Below are 21,357 nucleotides of genomic sequence, written 5' to 3'. Positions count from 1 at the left end.
AAAATCTATAGTTCATATAAAAATAAATTTTAATAGATGAAATTGAAAAAACAAATTCAAAACATATATAGCAATTAAAAAATGAAGTACCAAACTTGATATAGCTAACAAATAACAAGTTATTTTTAAATTTTTCATAACTTTAATAAAGTGTTTTCTACTTAAAATAAAATGAAAATACTTTCTTATAAATCAAATCAAATTTTTTTAATTGAAAAATATTTTTTATTAACCAGTTTCTAATGGTAAATAAATACATAAAAGTTTATAAAACACTTTTCATGACAATCTTTGTACATTTTCGTCCATTTTCATTAGATAATTATTCCTTATAAAGTGAATTCATCAAACATGAAAATGTTTCAAGGGATAAAGCTTACTAATTTATGGCAAGAGACTAAATATACCAGTGATATAATGTTGTTCTAGTAAGAAATAAGATAATATTGATTTGTGGATACGAAAGAGTTCCATTTGGAATTCCATATAAACTATTGAATTGTTCTTTGCATATATTTTTTTTCTTGGAAATAAGATTCAAGGGGAAAATAATTGCAAAGAAGATTATGCAAATACACACCGCATCTGGAAAATGAATTTATATACGATACTCATGGTTCATATAAGTTGATGTAGAAATAATAATAAAAAAAAAACCTTGTTTTAGAGAAAAACTCTGAAAGTTTTCAATGTATTACGTTAATTATACATGCTTAATTAAATATTTTCTCCGTAAAATGATTTTCGTTGCGTCAGTCGAAGTCTTCCTCGCCTACATTGCAAAAAACAAGAGTTCCCGTCTAGCACAATTTTTTTTACCCCTTATGGCATCTGATGGAGAATTTTCATTACCCTCAATCAGTTGAAGTTTTAACCAAAGGACGAGGAAGGAAAAAAAAAAAACATGTATAATAACAAAAAGATCAATCAAGAAAACATGACCTTAACTAATAGCATTGATTAACAGTATTAGAGCGGAATATTAGGTAAATTATAGCAGACAAGAAGCTACGGGCTGTCAATTAAGCAGTGGAACAAGAGAAAATTAGTTGTCCTCGCAAAGAACTTGCAGTGAAAGGTTGGGCTCCAGCCATTAGTACTATCACCCTTTAGAACTTGCTCTTGTGTTCAGGCCTATGGGAAAACTCGAAATCTATATGCACAAAAGCTCGCTCAACTTCAGGTAATTGCTCAAGCTTCTCTTGGAGATCCTCGCCGATATTATGTGCTTGGTTCAAAACCATGTCTTCTGGCAAGACTATGTGAACCTCTGCAAAGTAATGGTTACCGAAAGTGTATGCCCTAACTGTGTCAATGTGCTTGATCTCTTTATGGTGATTCCATATCAGGTATGTTAGCTTTGCTAGAAACTCAGGCGGGGCAGTTCTTCCAATCAAAGACCATACATTCTCGATAACTGTTCTGGTCCATGTGTTGATGGTATACAACGCTATCTGCGTATTGGGTGAAGAAATGATCGATAATTCTTAAACCAAAGTCTTAAATCCTAATAGGAGGAACCAAATGAGATTCTTATTTACTATCCATCCTACAGTGCCCTGCTAAGGACACCGATAGGCATTGCTATCAGCTCATTGAAAGGCCAAGCAATTTTTACAAAAATAGCACAGAGCATTTGAACATATTCTGCAGGACATAATAGGTGACATGGATTTAATCATATCTACCCAGATAGTTTTTTCTAAAAAAAAAATGAATAAAGCAAGAGAAGTTGAAGTGTGGTTAAACCAACTTGAAATGCAGCAGAATAAAGAACTGCGAGAATTCACAGTTTAAGAAACTTACTATAATAGCTCCAGTAGGATCGATCCACCAGTAATATCGGACTGCTAGGACGGCTGTTATCAAACCAACTGAATTTGTTACGACGTCAAAAAGATGATCTTGAGCATAGGCTCTGACAATTTCATTCTTAAATCTTCGACAATAGAGCATTAGCAGAAACTTCACTACCGTGACAGAAACCATTATGGCAATCATCCAGTTCTCCTGCCCCTTATCCATTTCAGGCCCTTTCTGCATCAAATAAATAAAAACTATTTTAAGACTGCATAAGAGAGCGGTGAAGATGGTAGGAAGCTTCACATAGGAAATCAGGCTAGTTGAAGTAAAGAATGACTTTGTTGAGTCCGCTATGTTCCCTCACTGAGTGCAGAACATAGTAGGACAATCGAAGCAATACTCATGAAATTTTTCCTGAAGAAAATCTGTTCAAATTTAAATCTAAGAGGTCCTGGATATTAACAGAAAAATATCGAATCAGTTTTTCAGCTCAATTCCATATGCGATTATTTCCCTAAATTGACAATCTCCCTCCCTTTCCAAGACAGAGACAGTGGCAACTAATGTGATTAAACAAAGTTCAAAGCATGGACAGAGTGGGTATATCATTCAAATTTTATAGTTTAAATTTTCTTTTTCACTGAATTTTGGCCGAAAGTATCATAGCATATAAGAAAGTCTAAGCTGTTACTAGCAAGTGATCTAAATCTTTTCTCGAATGTCTGATCTGGAGAATAAAAGTCAAAGGTGAAAACGAGGTTAAAATCTAAGTACGAGTCCAACATTGCACTACTTTTAGTTCATCCTTTTTCTCAGATGAAAAATGAGTAAATCGTAGTCGCGTACCTTCAAAACGAGCCGCCGACCAGACTCAAGTAGAATTTGCAACCCCAGTGTCGCCATTACAGATGCAAAGACAATGATGCCCTGCATAATCAAGCATGATTATCAGACATGTTGAAATGAAGAAAATCAATAATTTCATAATAATTTGAGTTGGAAAGATGTCCAGTTATGCAAAATTTGAATTCCTATTTGCTTTCACTTGGAGTCTATGCTGATTATTTCCATTTCTTTGCTCCATATATTCGTTAATTTTCCCTGACAAAAACAATGACAGTTTATCCATCTTGAAACCCAATTGGATTGTGATATTAGCTAGTCTCTTGCATCTTCTTATCCTTGGATATATCCAAGCAAATGCTATTGCCTGTAATCATTTTGAAATTCTATCGCAATAATTGAAGTACACCTTCCATGGCCCTCTATTGCTTTCTGTCACTGAATAGATTTTACTTTAGGAATGCTTGTGTAACATAACAGCACATAGAGTGGATATAACAATCCACTTACAGACCTCTTTGAGAGAATGAGAGAAGAAAAAATAGAAGATCAGAAGTCATGTCTGCAATGGATCTGATTCCAAACAAATAAGTATTAAGCTGAGTGACCAAGTAAATGCACTAACTTACCACGGGCTGCATCCGTTTCTTTCCAATTGGATAGTGGTGGTAATGGTTTGGCTTTTTCATGGCATAGGAAGTGAACCACAAAATAAATCCCGACAAGAGATCCAGTAGGGAGTCCAGAGTTGAAGCAATAACTGCCAAAGATTTGCTCTCCATAGAAGCATAAACCTTTGCTGCAAATAGTAGCAAGTTAGCTAGATTGGAAATATGAACTGCCAGTCGCTCACTCTTTGCCAGCTGCTTCATTTCATCCTGAAAAGAAGAAGGATGCCTTCAGATTGAAACTATTATATCATTAGCAAGAGTGGGGAGCAGAGGGGGAAAAGAAGATAACATCCTACCTCTGTCGGATTTCCAGGGAAAGAACCCGATTCAGTCATGGCCTCCATCTCATTATACCCTTCAAGGAGCCTTTCTTGTTTCTTGTAGTATTCAGAAACCTTGCGTTGCTTCCCTGAGGCCAAGCATCGAAGAAAGAGATGGCATAAATTCTACAATGTAGCACTAAAGAGACTGAAATCACAAGCAAATGGAAGTGTCCCAATACAATGAAAGAAGTTACAAGTAACCAATGTCATACTACTCGCTCCCTGTATCTGTCAGGTAAAATTTATGCTTCAAGAAGTCTTAAGAATCTACCAAATAGAGTAGTAAATTGCTAAAATTCAATGTAAACAGCTACGAACTCTATAATCAGCTCATTATTTAAATAACTCGGTGTTTAGCCCATAATGTAGAAAGACCTGGGGCTGGCCAAAACATCAGCCACTGATGCTTTGACCAGCCACAGTTTTGGCATGAATGCAAGGGAGTCTGGATGATGCAAAAGCACAATAATGGTTATCTTTATCATGGTGACAATAAACATGCAATCAGGAAGTTAAGCATGGCATGCTCTCAACTCAAAACCATCTATTTTACTAATAATGCTTTTTGCACCACAATATTGGACTCCTTCTTGTAAATTATCTAGCCACCACAAACTAGAATGGTTAGTAATTTTAAGTGCTGAATGCAGCGTTAACACAATTGATCCAATGATAAAAAATAGTTGATAACCTTCTCTTGCCAATGTCCAAACAAGAGGATAGAGAAACAGAAGGCTCTCTAGAGGCACAAAAACTACATATTGGTGTCCTTGGTGGAAGAGTACTGTAACTTCTTTTTTTTTTATTCTTTTCAGGGCTTTAATATTTGAAGAGTAAGGAAGTGATCGAAATTGTAACAGTTGTTGTTTTTTAAAAATATATTTAATTTAAAAATATATTGAAATAATACTTTTAAAATTTTTTAAAATTATTTTTAATATCAATAAATTAAATCGTACAAAAATATTTAAAAAATAATTTAAAATATTGTTTTTTTCAAATTTTTGCAAAAACATGTCCGAGCTGCATAGCAAAACAACTTTAAACCTCGACAAATGATCCTTCCTTGTGTTTTGACAAGAAGCCAAAAAAAAACATCTGCTGTAACTGAACCAGACATGTAGTTCTTACAATATAACAACACGTCACTAGCTTAGAGCCAGGACATCAGCCTACAGTACAAAGTAGAATGATCAGAGGTCTTAGGAAACGACTTACAACCCGAGTTTCAGGTATTTGAGAAGTTCACAGAATCAATGCTCTCGAAATTGGGTTGGTATACATTGCCTCACTTCTCGTGGTCAAAGGATACCGCAACCCGAGTCATTGTTTATAAGATCTGATCAAGCCACCCCACGTAATGAGAGGTTGAAAGCCCACTAACGATTATTTAAAAAAATATATTTGGGAATATATTAAAATATTTTTTATTTTTAAAAAATTATTTTAAATATTAATATATTAAAACGATCGAAACCACTAAAATATTTAATTTAAAATAAAAAATAAACTTTTTTCAAAATTTATTTTAAAAAACAAAAACAAATAATCTCTATATCAATAATATATTTGATAATTTGAAATTTTGCACGCAAACAATTTGTTTACGCTTGCATCATTAATTTTCAAGTTACTCAAAATCATCAAACGTCATTTAATGCTCATTTAGATGTAAACTAGATCGTTTACATGTACGTAGATAGGATCAATTTTAAAAAAAATATAAAAAAATCCTAGCATTACTAACATGTTTTCAAGAAGAAAAAAAAATTAATTGTGTAAGAATTGATTCAATATAACCTGATTGACTTGGCAAGTTCAAATATAACTAGGAAAAATATAACTTGACTAAAAAAGTTTTTAAAACGATATTTAATTTTTTTTTTTATTGAGATGACAACATATTAGATTGACTCGAGTCAAACCAGGTTAACATGTAAAATTCACGATTTGAGTTATGAGACCGTAATAACTTTATAAAAAGTAAATAAAAAAATATATTAAAACTCAATTCTCAATGTTGAAGAATGAGATTGGAAAAATAAATTAAAAAAGGATAAAAAAAACTCAAGTTAACATGTTAAACCTCGATCATGAGAGAAAGAAAAACTAATTAAAAACAAATCAAAATAAATTATTAAGTTTAATTCTCAATCAATCCAATATTAAAGTATAAAATTGAAAAAACAATTAATTAGAAAGGACAAAAAAAACCCACTAAACTCTTGACTCGATTCATAAGACTAGATAACCTCATATTAAACAAATTAAGATAAATTTTAAAACTTAATTCTCAATCAAATCAAATGTTAAAAGATGAAATAAAAAAAAAATCAATAACAAAAAAAACCAAAAAAAAAACTTAAGTCAAATGGATTAACCCATTAATTAAATCCGTGACACGAATCATAAGAATAGAATAATTTTATAAAAAATAAATTAAAATAAATTATAAAACTCAATTCCTAATAAATTTAATATTAAATTATTAAAATAAAAAAATTGTTTCAATAAACCATACTTGGTACAAGAAGGGTAACAATAATTTTCACTCATCGATCAGTCTTTGTCAAAAGTCAATTAATTAATAAATAAGCAAATAAACAATCAAGCTGCGACAGGACAGGGAACATTCAGAGAGCAAACAAATCAAAGTAGGAATCACAAAATTGATTACTATAACAATAATATATGCATCAGAATCCACTAAGAAGACGTGTAAAATTTTATCATATTATTATATTACCATCTTAGACAAATTAAGGTGAGAAATGACTAGGAAAATTAGTATGCTTTTACGCTTGGTACGTGGACTGCTTTCTCTCGTTGCTTTTCCATTTATATAAAAGGAAAACCCCTTGTAAGGAATTCCTATTGCCATCACCAACTTCGCAAAAAAGAATCAATGTCGAACCAGAAAAACCCAACAGTACTTGAATCTTGTGATAAGTCATGGCAATTGGCAACCCCACTAATTACACTCATACCAAACTAGAATAAATTCCATGGAATCGAAGGTCACCTCTCACCTTCCCACTAAATAAAAAAAAATTCTTCCTCCAGGCTTAAACGGACAGTCCCAACTAGCAGAGAGCTAAATGCAATGGACAGTGGCTATTATTCATGGCCAAACTAACACCACAAATATACACTTGTAATATAAACAAGTAACAGTGTATATAGTAGATGATGAAAAGCAAAAATAAATAAATTCAGGGCGTTGAAACTAGACAATACAGTGTTAGATTTTGTTCATTAAAAACCTGCTTGAAACTCTTTCAACTATAGCATAGAGCATTGGTGTCCCCTCCTCGTAGATCTAGGCTCGAACCTTTTATTTGGAGGAAGAAAAAAACTATAGCATAGCGCGTTCATAAAAATAATTAAAATAACAGCTACAATATCTTAAAAGAAAAACAAACAATTGAGAAAAGAGATCGAGAGAGGAAATTAAATAGTGAGCGCTTGAAGTAGGGAGGAGACGGTCCAGGCCAGAAAGAAGAGACTCGATCGATCATGACTTTCGATGCTTAATTATGACTTTCTCGAGGAAGACGGAACTTATCAATATCTAATCTCCATGAGGCCGGTGGAGGAAGCAAATGAGTGTTATCATCTTCTGTTGTATAATCAGTGCCGCCGCCGCCGCCACTCTCTCTAGCCATGACTAGTGTCGCTTTGATCACTTCTTCACAGCTTATATACTGGCAGCGATCGGTTATTTTTTTTTTTTAAGAACTTATGACTATCTTTTCAGGCTTTATGGAGTTGTAGTCGTTTACAGCGGGGGGGCAGTGCAAGCTGTAACCGCCTATTCCTAAATAACTGGGTAAAATCTGTTGTGGTGCAACACACACGGCATAATCTCGGCGTTAATTTCAGCATTTTCTTCCCCTTTCTCTTGTCCACCTTACATAATTTATAGGAGGTCATATATTCTCATCTAAGCTTAACAGGGACGGATAGAATTATATATAGACCAGTATTGATCACAACAGGTATATCCATGCATATATACATAAATGGAATACATGCATGTATATATTTAAGATCATCCCATGTAGCAAGAAATTAATATTGAAAATCTTAATTAGACCACAATCTTATATATGATCTGTAACCTTGTCAGGTGTGGAAATATTGTCTTGTCCCAGGAAAAAAAAAAAAAAAAAAAGACAACCTAGAACATGCAAGGCATGTGAAGCACAAGCTACTGGCAAGATGCTAGGCAGATAGGAACAACAGAAAACTAGAAGAGAGGCTTGAAGATGTGATGACGGCCAATCTTGAATGTTCGTACATTTCAAGTGCTAATATCCTAATTGAAACTAATTGATTGCTAATGTTGATTATGTTTAATTTATTACGTACTTTGTTCGATTTTTTTTTCTTTCATGTTATTTACTTCTTTTTTTCTTCTATTTATTAAAATAAAAAAAATTGAAAAAAAAAAAGAGATTGATGACAGAGACTATCAATTAGTTTTTAAAACTAGAGGGGATATTTAATTTGTTTTGAACTAGAAAACTAATTTATAATTTAACCACCACTTAACTACCAACAAAGAGTTTAAAAGCTGAATATAGAAAGTAAGAAACAAAAAACAAAAGAAAAGGAAAAGATTAAGGCAACGAAGAGAACTGAAATGAGGCAGATGCGGTCAAGGCAGCAAGATCAAGGAGAAGATCGAGGCGAGGAATGCATTACTTGATGATGTGTGCAGGAAAGAGGACCAAGTGTGACGACCACGATCAGTGTCTTGCTTTTCTATGCGAAAACTGTCGAGACTGAGTCGCCATGACAATGGGTCCTCTTCTACCGCTGATTTTGCAAATGGAAGAGCCTCTGCTCTATAATCTTCTCTAACATTCTTTTTGTGATCGCTCTGATCTCCTTCCATGTAACTTTTTTGCCAGGAGAGAAAAATGAAAATGGTGGTGGCTGTAACTTGTGCAGATTCTACGCGTTCAAGAATCCCCAAAACCGCCTCCATGTTATAGGAAAAGGCCGAGCTACACGTGGCTTCTTTTTCTTTTTTTCTTTTTCCAAAATGAAAAGCCCGCTTCTTCAAACATGGATTCGGCAATTTCGTGAGCGGGACGCTACAGGGACAGCGAAATTCTTTACCTGAATTTTTATCAATGACAACAAAATCTTTATGGGTCCAATATGGTCCTGAATTTCCCTAGCTTAGCTTACAAAGGGTGATGGAGGAGATTCAGAAGCGCTGTGCAGTCTAATAATTTTGAGAGTGTGGTAATTGTTATTTTTTAAATTAATTTTTATTTAAAAAATATTAAAAAAAATATTTTTTTATTTTTTAAAAAATATTTTTGATATTAATATATCAAAATGATATAAAAACATATAAAAATTTAATTTAAAATAAAATATTTTAAATTTTATCCAACAATAGCAAACAGGACATTAGTTACTTAAAAAACAATGCAAGGGATCATTTTGCAGTTGCTACTGCCCTATGAGCCATTAATCGGCCGACAATGTAAGATCACTGGGAACGTGTGCATAAAGGCAAAATAACTTATCATTAAAATCAATTTTATTCCTTGCATAGAGTCTTCTATAATCAGTTCTTGTAATAAATTAACTGTTCTTCTATCCTAGCTCTCAGTCACATTACCTAAAAAAACATAAAAGAACGTGCATGGGGCATAGACGAAATCATTCGATGAAGGTTGAGTATGATTATTACGAGGTAGATGTCATCTTGTTTGTAGTTTTAATTGTGAGCTGTGACTTTGTGGCAAGCATGCTGTGAAATATGGATCATATTCATATACATTGCAAGCGATCAACTAAAAAGAAAATCAGCAAAAAAAATATCCTGTATTCAACATTAATTAATAAAAACTTTAAAGAATTTACTTAAAATTTTGCTCAATTGTTTAATTTTATAGCTGTAAATCTTGAAGTAAGCACCGAAAGAAATTAAATTTCTCTAAATACACTACAGGAAACTACATGTATTGAGTTGTGTATGTTGTTTCCATGTGTTTTCAGGTAAAAATATTGATTAAAAATAGGTTATTTGGTTCAAAAAATTAAAGGAAAATTTATGCTCAGTTTTCAACCACCTCAGCTGCCAGAAACTAGACAAATAAACAATAAATCGTTTGCATCAATAAATAATATGTTTTCTATGTAATTGTTTTTTTAAAAAAAACCCTTAAAAAAAATAAAAAGAGGCAAGGTCAGGCTTGCTACTGGGGGCCTGATGCTTTTATCTATTTTTGTTTTCAAAACTCAAAAACAAATAATTATATATCATGTTGATTTACTTAATTATTCTTTTATTTTTACATGGTTCTTAAATAACACTATAAATTTAAATTTTAATATTTTATTTTTCAATTATTATGTATATAATATGAAAATAACAATACTAATAATAAATTACTCATGAAAATTCAAAAGTAATATATACATTTTAAAATGGAATCACTATTTATGTTAAAATATACTTATCGTGATCGAATTGGATGGCACTAACATATTCTTATCTAGTCTCATTCAACTATTTAGTGCAAGAACAATTAAACATATCAAATTAATTAGTGCAAGAAATGCATGATACGAGGAAATCTACAATCTCCATTGTTAAAGGCCGACTAGTTTTATGCCCAGCTAAAGAAAAAGGTAGGATATCATTCTCTTTCTTGCAAAACGATTAAACAGAGAACGCACTAAAAAGTTCCTCAAATCACTTTTTAAAATACGGGACGCACTTGTCAAGATCAAAGAACAAGATTACATTATATAATACGTACTGCAGTCAACAAAATTCTGATTGTTGCTGAATATGTGCTTCAAGGTGATTGATTTGCACCCATTTTGATGAGCGCACAGGTATGAGGTAGCAGAATCATGCTAGATTTGGTTTTGCCGTAACTTTCATTGTTGTTGTTTGAAAAGATAGGTGTGAAAAGAATAATTTTATTTGTGGTTTTAAAAAGGTATTTTTAAAAAAATATATATACTTTTAATTAAAATTGCTATAACATGAATTTTCATATTCAAAACAAATAAAAAACAGGTTTTCGTGAATAAAAAATATATTATTTTCATTATTGTTATTTAAAAAGAAAGGTATGAAAAGAATAATTTTATTTGTGGTTTTAAAAAGATATTTTTAAAAATATATATATTTTTAATTAAAATTGCTATAACATGAATTTTCATATGCAAAATAAATAAAAAGCAGGTTTATGTGAATAAAAAATATATTATTTTCATTGTTGTTGTTTAAAAAGAAAGGTGTGAAAAGAATAATTTTATTTATGGTTTTAAAAAGGTATTTTTTTAATTAAAATTGCTATAACATGAATTTTTATATGCAAAACAAATAAAAAATAGGTTTTCGTGAATAAAAAATATATTATTTTAAGTTCTATAAAACAAAAATTTAACATGCAATTATACGTGAGACTTGATGCAAACGATATAAACTATTTGATCTACAAAATAATTTTTTATTTATGGTTGTGCAAAAATAAAAGTTACCTTAATATCAAATAAAACCTTAAGCAATTATCAAATTGTAATTTAGCAACATGTACCGTAATAGTGAATCGGAATTGATATGCTTTATAGTATTGATTGATCAATAATACTCGTGTCCTGTGTAATATTTGAAGGGTAGATTAACATATATTTTAACCCAAAAAAATCATCATTAATATTTATTTAAACATTATTTTATTTCGAACAAAACCCATAATTTTTTCTCTGTTCACTAACACGTTACATAGTTTAGCTAGCTGGGTCTCGTGCTTTGGACCAAGATTGTTCCAGCCAGAGTTGAAAAGCAGTAGCTTGGATGAGTGAACCCATCCTAGATTCCTAGAACAACAGTTGGACTGTTTAGGTTGGTCAAAAAGGACTCAGCAAACTCAGAGACAGGCTTTGCTGCTCCAAGAAACTATCATTCGGTATCCCGATCCCCGAGTAGTCTCTTGTCCACTATCAGAAAGTGCGGAAAATAAAGCTCCAGGGGACAACGCGACAACCGGATGCTTCAATTTCCTGATAGATAGCAGTCCTTTTTAAATACGTTTTTCTTTATAAAAAAAAATCCCAGCTAGAAATCACGTGTTGAAATAGACTAAAACCCGCAGTATAAATTATTTTTCAATTAACAAAACAGAGTTCAATGGTATGAATTGCTTATAAAAGTTGAAATATATACGAACACACCTAACTTTTATCAACCATTCATGTAAATAACAAGCAGTACCATGTCAAGCAAAGAAGAGTTCAAGATGTCTAAAAAAAATCAGTGAAAAAGGAAGAAAGGGGTCTTTTTTCTTTAAGAAGTCGTTCAAAACAAATAATTGACGAGGAATTGATGAGGGGGTACCATAGAAATTAATGACGGTCTGCTCGTTGTGCTGTGAAGGCAGATCTTATGAAGGGATATGACTCGGTTAGATGGGATTTCATTAATGCTATGCTGATCAGAATGAGTTTCCCTGAACAAGTAGTTGGATGGATCATGGTTTGTATTACCACATTTCAATTCTCTATAAATGTTAGCGGTGAACTTGCAGGCTATTTTCAAGGGGGAAGGGGGCTGAGACAAGGCTGAGTTCAAGTTTTACTGGAGGTGTAAAAGAATAGGATTTCCCACCTTTGTTTTGCCGATGACTTGATGATCTTCAACAAAGGGGAAGTCAATTCTGTTTGTGTGATTCATAATGTGCTTATGGAATTTCAATCCCTTTCTGGACTTTCCCCGAACCCAGACAAGAGTGACAATCACCTAAGTGGAATACCAGATGGCATTAGAGAGCAGATTGTTCAGATAAGACTCGAGGATGTTCATTGTAAAACCCTTGTTGATCAAGTCACTGCTAGAATTCAGCACTAGACATATAGATCGCTTTCATATGCTGGACGAGTGCAACTGATAAACTCAATTTTGTTCTCCATTCAGGTTTATTGGGCCTCTCTATTCTTTTTACCTGGAAAAGTGGTTAAAAGAACACAGCAAATTTTAAGATCTTTTATGTGGTCTGGTACGGATATGATAACCATCATGTTGATTTACTTATTCTTTTATTTTTACATGGTTCTTAAATAACACTATAAATTTTAATTTTAATATTTTATTTTTTAATTATTATGTATATAATATGAAAATAAAAATACTACTAATAAATTACTCATGAAAATTCAAAAGTAATATATACATTTTAAAATGGAATCACTATTTATGTTAAAATATACTTATCGTGATCGAATTGGATGGCGCACTAACATATTCTTATCTAGTCTCATTCAACTATTTAGTGCAAGAACAATTAAACATATCAAATTAATTAGTGCAAGAAATGCATGATATGAGGAAATCTACAATCTCCATTGTTAAAGGCCGACTAGTTTTATGCCCAGCTAAAGAAAAAGGTAGGATATCATTCTCTTTCTTGCAAAACGATTAAACAGAGAACGCACTAAAAATAAAAAGATTAATCAAGAAAACATGACCAAAACTAATAGCATTGATTAACAGTATTAGAGCGGAATATTAGGTAAATTAAAGCAGACAAGAAGCTACGGACTGTCAATTATGCAGTGGAACAAGAGAAAATTAGTTGTCTTCGCAAAGAACTTGCAGTGAAAGGTTGGGCTCCAGCCATTAGTACTATCACCCTTTAGATCTTGCTCTTGTGTTCAGGCCTATGGGAAAACTCGAAATCTATATGCACAAAAGCTCGCTCAACTTCAGGCAACTGCTCAAGCTTCTCTTGGAGATCCTCGCCGATATTATGTGCTTGGTTCAAAACCATGTCTTCTGGCAAGACTATGTCAACCTCCGCAAAGTAATGGTTACCGAAAGTGTATGCCCTAACTGTGTCAATGTGCTTGATCTCTTTATGGTGATTCCATATCAGGTATGTTAGCTTTGCTAGAAACTCAGGCGGGGCAGTTCTTCCGATCAAAGACCATACATTCTCGATAACTGTTCTGGCCCATGTGGTGATGGTATACAACGCTATCTGCGTATTGGGTGAAGAAATGATCGATAATTCTTAAGCCAAAGTCTTAAATCCTAATAGGAACCAAATGAGATTCTTATTTACTATCTATCCTACAGTGCCCTGCTAAGGGCACCAATAGGCATTGCTATCAGCTCATTGAAAGGCCAAGCAATTTTTACAAAAATAGCACAGAGCATTTGAACATATTCTGCAGGACATAATAGGTGGCATGGATTTAATCATATCTACCCAGATAGTTTTTTCTAAAAAAAAATGAATAAAGCAAGAGAAGTTGAAGTGTGGCTAAACCAACTTGAAATGCAGCAGAGTAAAGAACTGCGAGAATTCACAGTTTAAGAAACTTACTATAATAGCTCCAGTAGGATCGATCCACCAGTAATATCGGACTGCTAGGACGGCTGTTATCAAACCAACTGAATTTGTTACGACGTCAAAAAGATGATCTTGAGCATAGGCTCTGACAATTTCATTCTTAAATCTTCGACAATAGAGCATTAGCAGAAACTTCACTACCGTGACAGAAACCATTATGGCAATCATCCATTTCTCCTGCCCATTATCCATTCTAGGCCCTTTCTGCATCAAATAAATAAAAACTATTCTATGACTGCTCAAGATAGCGGTAAAGATGGTAGGAAGCTTCACATAGGAAATTAGGCTACTTAAAGTAAAGAATGACTTTTTTGAGTCCGTTATATTCTCTCACTGAGTGCAGAACATAGTAGTAGGACAATCGACGCAATACTCATGAAATTTTTCCTGAAGGAAATCTGTTCAAGTTTAAATCTAAGAGATCCTGGAGCCCATCGACTAAATATTAACAGAAAAATAACCAATCAGTTTTTCAGCTCAATTCCATATGCGATGACTTCCCTAACTTGACAATCTCCCTCCCTTTCCAAGACAGAGACAATGGCAACTAATGTGATTAAACAAAGTTCAAAGCATGAACAGACAGAGTGGGTACCCATTCAAATTTTGTAGTTTAAATTTTCTTTTTCACTGAATTATGGCCGAAAATATCATAGCATATAAGAAAGTCTAAGCTGTTACTAGCAAGTGATCTAAATCTTTTCTCAAATGTCTGATCTGGAGAATAAAAGTAAGGTGAAAAAGAGGTTAAAATCTACGTACGAGTCCAACATTGCACTACTATTTAGTTCATCCTTTTTCTCAGATGAAAAATGAGTAAATCGTGGTCGCATACCTTCAAAACGAGCTGCCGACCAGACTCAAGAAGAATTTGCAATCCCAGTGTCGCCATTACAGATGCAAAGACAATGATGCCCTGCATAATCAAGCATGATTATCAGACATGTTGAAATGAAGGAAATCAATAATTTCATAAAAATTTGAGTTGGCAGGATCCCCAGTTATGCAAAATTTGAATTCCCATTTGCTTTCACTTGGAGTATAATGCTGATTATTTCCATTTCTTTGCTCCATATATTCGTTAATTTTCCCTGACAAAAACAATGACAGTTTATCCATCTTGAAACCCAATTGGATTGTGATATTAGCTGGTCTCTTGCATCTTCTTATCCTTGGATATATCCAAGCAAATGCTATTGCCTGTAATCATTTTGAAATTCTATGGCAATAATTGAAGTACACCTTCCATGGCCCTCTATTGCTTTCTGTCACTGAATAGATTTTACTTTAGGAATGCTTGTGTAACATAACAGCACATAGTGGATATAACAATCCACTTACAGACCTCTTTGAGAGAATGAGAGAAGGAAAAATAGAAGATCAGAAGTCATGTCTGCAATGGATCTGATTCCAAACAAATAAGTATTAAGCTGAGTGACCAAGTAAATGCACTAACTTACCACGGGCTGCATCCGTTTCTTTCCAATTGGATAGTCGTGGTAATGGTTTGGCTTTTTCATGGCATGGGAAGTGAACCACAAAATAAATCCCGACAAGAGATCCAGTAGGGAGTCCAGAGTTGAAGCAATAACTGCCAAAGATTTGCTCTCCATAGAAGCATAAACCTTTGCTGCAAATAGTAGCAAGTTAGCTACATTGGAAATATGAATTGCCAGTCGCTCACTCTTTGCCAGCTGCTTCATTTCATCCTGAAAAGAAGAAGGATGCCTTCAGATTGAAACTATTATATCATTAGCAAGAGTGGGGAGCAGAGGGGGAAAAGAAGATAGCATCCTACCTCTGTCGGATTTCCAGGGAAACAACCCGATTCAGTCATGGCCTCCATCTCATTATACCCTTCAAGTAGCCTTTCTTGTTTCTTGTAGTATTCAGAAACCTTGCGTTGCTTCCCTGAGGCCAAGCATCGAAGAAAGAGATGGGCATAAATTCTACAATGTAAGCACTAAAGAGACTGAAATCACAAGCAAATGGAAGTGTCCCAATACAATGAAAGAAGTTACAAGTAACTAATGTCATACAACTCCCTCCCTGTATCTGTCAGGTAAAATTTATTCTTCAAGAAGTCTTACGAATCTACCAAATAGAGTAGTAAATTTCTAAAAATCAATGTAAACAGCTACGAACTCTATAATCAGCTCATTATTTAAATAACTCGGTGTTTAGCCCATAATGTAGAAAGACCTGGGGCTGGCCAAAACATCAGCCACTGATGCTTTGACCAGCCACAGTTTTGGCATGAATGCAAGGGAGTCTGGATGATGCAAAAGCACAATAATGGTTATCTTTATCATGGTGAAAATAAACATGCAATCACGAAGTTAAGCATGGCATGCTCTCAACTCAAAACCATCTATTTTACTAATAATGCTCTTTGCACCACAATATTAGACTCCTTGTTGTAAATTATCTAGCCACCACAAACTAGAATGAATTAGTAATTTTAAGTGCTGAATGCAGCGTTAACACAATTGATCCAATGATAAGAAATAGTTGATAACCTTCTCTTGCCAATGTCCAAACAAGAGGATAGAGAAACAAAAGGCTCTAGAGGCACAAAACTCAAAATCATCAAACGTGAATTAATGCTCATTTAGATGTAAACTAGATCATTTACTTGTACTGTACATAGATAGCATTTTTTTTTAAATATAAAAAAAATCAGCTTTAGTAACGTGTTTTTAAGAAAGAAAAAAACTATATAGGTATTCACCTGATATAATTTAATTGATTTGATAAGTCCAAATGAAACAAAAAAAATAAAATTTGACCAAAAAAGTTTTTAAAACAATATTTTTTTAAAAAAAATATTAAGATGACAACATATTAGATTGACCCGGGTCAAATTAGGTTAACATGTAAAATTTACAACTTAAGTTATGAGACCGTAATAATTTTATAAAAAACAAATAAAAAAAATATTAAAACTCAATTCTCGTTGAAGAATAAAATTGAAAAAATCAATTAAAAAAACAAAAAAAAACTCGAGTTAACCCGAGTTAACATGTCAAGCCTCGATCATATGATAAAGATAATTTAATTAAAAACAAATCAAAATAAATTATGAAATTCAAGTCTCAATAAATCCAATGTTAAAGGATAAAATTAAAAAAAATCAATTAGAAATAACAAAAAAAAGACCCAAAATCAACCCACTAAACCCTTGACTCGGTTCATGAGGCTAGATAACCTTATGTTAAACAAATAAAAACAAATTATAAAGTTTAATTCTCAATCAAACCAAATGTTAAAAGATGAAATAAAAAAAATCAATAACTAAAAAATATCAGAAAAAAGAAACTTAAGTTAAATGGGACAACAAATTAAATCAGAAACACGGATCATGAGAATAAAATAATTTCATAAAAAATAAACTGAAATAAATTATAAACTAAATTCTTAATAAATTTAATATTAAATTATTAAAATAAAAAAATTATTTTAATAAATAATTATTATAAAAAGAGAATCTATAATTTTCACTCATCAATATTTAGTCTTTGTCAAAAGTCAATTAATAAATAAATAAGCAAATAAACAATCAAGCTGCGACAGGACAGGGAACATTCAGAGAGCAAACAAATCAAAGTAGGAATCACAAAATTGATTACTATAACAATAATATATGCATCAGAATCCACTAAGAAGACGTGTAAAATTTTATCATATTATTATATTACCATCTTAGACAAATTAAGGTGAGAAATGACTAGGAAAATTAGTATGCTTTTACGCTTGGTACGTGGACTGCTTTCTCTCGTTGCTTTTCCATTTATATAAAAGGAAAACCCCTTGTAAGGAATTCCTATTGCCATCACCAACTTCGCAAAAAAGAATCAATGTCGAACCAGAAAAACCCAACAGTACTTGAATCTTGTGATAAGTCATGGCAATTGGCAACCCCACTAATTACACTCATACCAAACTAGAATAAATTCCATGGAATCGAAGGTCACCTCTCACCTTCCCACTAAATAAAAAAAAATTCTTCCTCCAGGCTTAAACGGACAGTCCCAACTAGCAGAGAGCTAAATGCAATGGACAGTGGCTATTATTCATGGCCAAACTAACACCACAAATATACACTTGTAATATAAACAAGTAACAGTGTATATAGTAGATGATGAAAAGCAAAAATAAATAAATTCAGGGCGTTGAAACTAGACAATACAGTGTTAGATTTTGTTCATTAAAAACCTGCTTGAAACTCTTTCAACTACAGCATAGAGCATCAGTGTCCCCTCCTCCTCGTAGATCTAGGCTCGAGCCTTTTATTTGGAGGAAAAAAAAAATATAGCATAGCGCGTTCATAAAAATAATTAAAATAACAGCTACAATATCTTAAAAGAAAACAAACAATTGAGAAAAGAGATCGAGAAAGGAAATTGAATAGTGAGTACTTGAAGTAGGGAGGAGACGGTCCAGGGAGAAAGAAGAGACTCGATCATGACTGCCATGCTTATGACTTTCTCGAGGAAGACGGAACTTATCAATATCTAATCTCCATGAGGCCGGTGGAGGAAGCAAATGAGTGTTATCATCTTCTGTTGTATAATCAGTGCCGCCGCCGCCACTCTCTCTAGCCATGACTAGTGTCGCTTTGATCACTTCTTCACAGCTTATATAGTGGTAGCGATCGGTGTTTTTTTTTTTTTTAAGAACTTATGACTATCTTTTCGGGCTTTATGGAGGTGGGGTGGGGCGGTGTACGCTGTAACCGCCTTCCTAAATATGTGGGTAAAATCTGTTGACACACGGCATAATCTCTCTTGTTTCCTGAAATTTCCGTGGCGGGCAGAAAGGTGCCTGATGCCTCTTGCTGATTTTTACTCCAGCCTAAAGATATTTAAAAGAGTGATTGTTTTTGTGTTTTAATTTATTTTTTGAAATAATTTTTGTTTAAAGAGAATATTAAATTAATATTGTATTAGGTATCAGGCACCTAATACACATGCATGGAATATCCTGATGCCACTTTCCGTGGCGGGCAGAAAGGTGCCTGATGCCACTTTTGAATGTTCGTACATTTCAAGTGCTAATATCCTAATTAGAGAATGCAGATCTCTTACAGCTTGCAACTACATAGGTTGCCACGAGCTTCCTTTTAACATAATAAAAGTTTCGTTAAGGTAATCGATAAAAAATATATAACATTGATATGAGTCAACGAGTTAAATACGCAACCTATATATGTAATTGCTGAGAATTGCTGGTTAATTGCTGTGCGTGAGGTTAATTATATTTCTGGCTTTTCCACTCTCTATAATCTCTCTAACGAGTTATCGTCAGAATCAACTTTGCAACTTCTAGAATTATACAGGGTTTGATTCTCCTTTACCCTCCTCGATAATCTGTAATTAGCTGTAAGTACATATATAACGAGTAAATTATAAACCAGTCCCTTTAATTTTGTAAAACAAAATGAATAGTTTTTAACCTTTTGAAACTAATTGATTGACTAATGTTGATTATGTTTAATTTATTACGTACTTTGTTCGATTTTTTTTTCTTTTATGTTTATTTACTTCTTTTTTTCTTCTATTTATTAAAATAAAAAACAAAATAAATTGAGAAGGAATAAGAAATTGATGGCAGAGACTATCAATTAGTTTTTAAAACTAGAGGGGATATTTAATTTGTTTTGAACTAGAAAACTAATTTATAATTTAACCACCACTTAACTACCAACAAAGAGTTTAAAAGCTGAATATAGAAAGTAAGAAACAAAAAACAAAAGAAAAGGAAAAGATTAAGGCAACGAAGAGAACTGAAATGAGGCAGATGCGGTCAAGGCAGCAAGATCAAGGAGAAGATCGAGGCGAGGAATGCATTACTTGATGATGTGTGCAGGAAAGAGGACCAAGTGTGACGACCACGATCAGTGTCTTGCTTTTCTATGCGAAAACTGTCGAGACTGAGTCGCCATGACAATGGGTCCTCTTCTACCGCTGATTTTGCAAATGGAAGAGCCTCTGCTCTATAATCTTCTCTAACATTCTTTTTGTGATCGCTCTGATCTCCTTCCATGTAACTTTTTTGCCAGGAGAGAAAAATGAAAATGGTGGTGGCTGTAACTTGTGCAGATTCTGCTCATTCAAGAATCCCCAAAACCGCCTCCTTGTTATAGGAAAAGGCCGAGCTACACGTGGCTTGTTTTTCTTTTTCCAAAATGAAGCCCGCTTCTTTAAACATGGATTCGGCATTTCGTGAGCGGGACACTACAAGGACAGTGAAATTTTTTACCTGAAATTTTTCCTGGTGGTTCAAAATCTTTTATGGGTTTTATCAATAACAACAAAATCTTTATGAGTCCAATATGGTCCTGAATTTCCCTAGCTTCCGGCGTCGGAATCAACATAGGGTGATGTGTAGGAGAATGAGTGGCTGCTGTGCAGTCCAACGATTACTTAAAAGTTATTATAAAAAAGACGTGGTAATAGTTTTTTTAAAAATTAATTTTTATTAAAAAATATATTAAAATAATATTTTTTTATTTTTAAAAATTATTTTTCATATCAGCATATTAAAATAATATTTTAAATAAAAAAATTTAAATTTTATCTTATTTATATTTGAAACACAGTACCAAGCAGAGATTAGTTATAAAAATAACAATACAAGGGATTATTTTGCAATTGCTGCTGCCCTATGAGCCATTAATCGGCCGACAATGTAAGATCACTGGGAATATGTGCATAAAGGCAAAAGAGCTTATCATTGAAATCAATTTTATTCCTTGCATAGAGTCTTCTATGATCAGTTCTTGTAATAAATTAACTGTTCTTCTATCCTAGGTCTCAGTCACGTTACCTAAAAAAAATATAAAAGAACGTGGGGCATAGACGAAATCATTCGATGAAGGTTGAGTATGATTATTACGAGGTAGATGTTCTTTAATTTGTAAGCTGTGACCTGTGGCAAGCATGCTGTGAAATATGGATCGTATTCATAAACATTGCAAGCGATCAGCAAAAAAGAAATCCTGTATTCAACATTAATTAATAAAAACTTTAAAGAATTTACTTGGTGGGTAAAAATTTTGCTCGATTGTTTGATTTTATAGCTGTAAATCTTGAAGTAAACACCGAAAGAAATTAAATTTCTCTAAATGGACAAGAGGAAACCACATGTATATCATTAAAAATTAATGTTATAAAAATATTCTTATCATGAAATTTAAAAAAAACATTAATTAAAAGACATGTTTTTTCAGCAACTATCACCATGAAACACACACACACACACACACACACATATATATATTTCATGTGGCCTGTAAAAATACATACATGTATAAAAATTTTGTAT

The 21,357-nt window shown here is 32.9% G+C and overlaps 1 protein-coding gene across 5 annotated transcripts; it reads right to left on the bottom strand.

Annotated features, from left to right (window-relative positions):
- Window positions 1-925: 925 nt before the first annotated feature.
- LOC18102656 (metal tolerance protein 10) lies at window positions 926-20,196 on the bottom strand. Of its 5 annotated transcripts, XM_052456547.1 has the most exons (7): window positions 19,884-20,192; window positions 15,830-15,942; window positions 15,492-15,740; window positions 14,867-14,947; window positions 14,005-14,235; window positions 13,471-13,656; window positions 926-1,268 (listed from the first exon to the last, which is right to left on the bottom strand). In XM_052456547.1, exons 1-7 carry the CDS (start codon window positions 20,074-20,076, stop codon window positions 1,110-1,112), a joined length of 1,212 nt encoding a protein of 403 aa, XP_052312507.1. In that variant the 5' UTR covers window positions 20,077-20,192; the 3' UTR covers window positions 926-1,109. The 5 variants fall into 5 exon arrangements, with proteins under 5 accessions (XP_052312507.1, XP_052312506.1, XP_052312508.1 ...); XM_052456546.1 differs by lacking the exons at window positions 13,471-13,656; window positions 14,005-14,235; window positions 14,867-14,947; window positions 15,492-15,740; window positions 15,830-15,942 and adding exons at window positions 1,807-2,037; window positions 2,650-2,730; window positions 3,276-3,524; window positions 3,614-3,726 and having other exon boundaries at window positions 926-1,454; window positions 19,884-20,196; XM_052456548.1 differs by lacking the exons at window positions 13,471-13,656; window positions 14,005-14,235; window positions 14,867-14,947; ... (1 more) ...; window positions 15,830-15,942; window positions 19,884-20,192 and adding exons at window positions 1,807-2,037; window positions 2,650-2,730; window positions 3,276-3,524; window positions 3,614-3,726; window positions 18,450-18,969 and having other exon boundaries at window positions 926-1,454.
- Window positions 20,197-21,357: the final 1,161 nt, after the last annotated feature.

The sequence above is a fragment of the Populus trichocarpa genome, chromosome 10 (genome assembly GCF_000002775.5).
Source record: "Populus trichocarpa isolate Nisqually-1 chromosome 10, P.trichocarpa_v4.1, whole genome shotgun sequence".
In the NCBI taxonomy this organism is placed as follows: domain Eukaryota; kingdom Viridiplantae; phylum Streptophyta; class Magnoliopsida; order Malpighiales; family Salicaceae; genus Populus; species Populus trichocarpa.
Note: the sequence above shows the minus strand (reverse complement) of the source record. Positions and strands in the feature narration are given on the sequence as shown.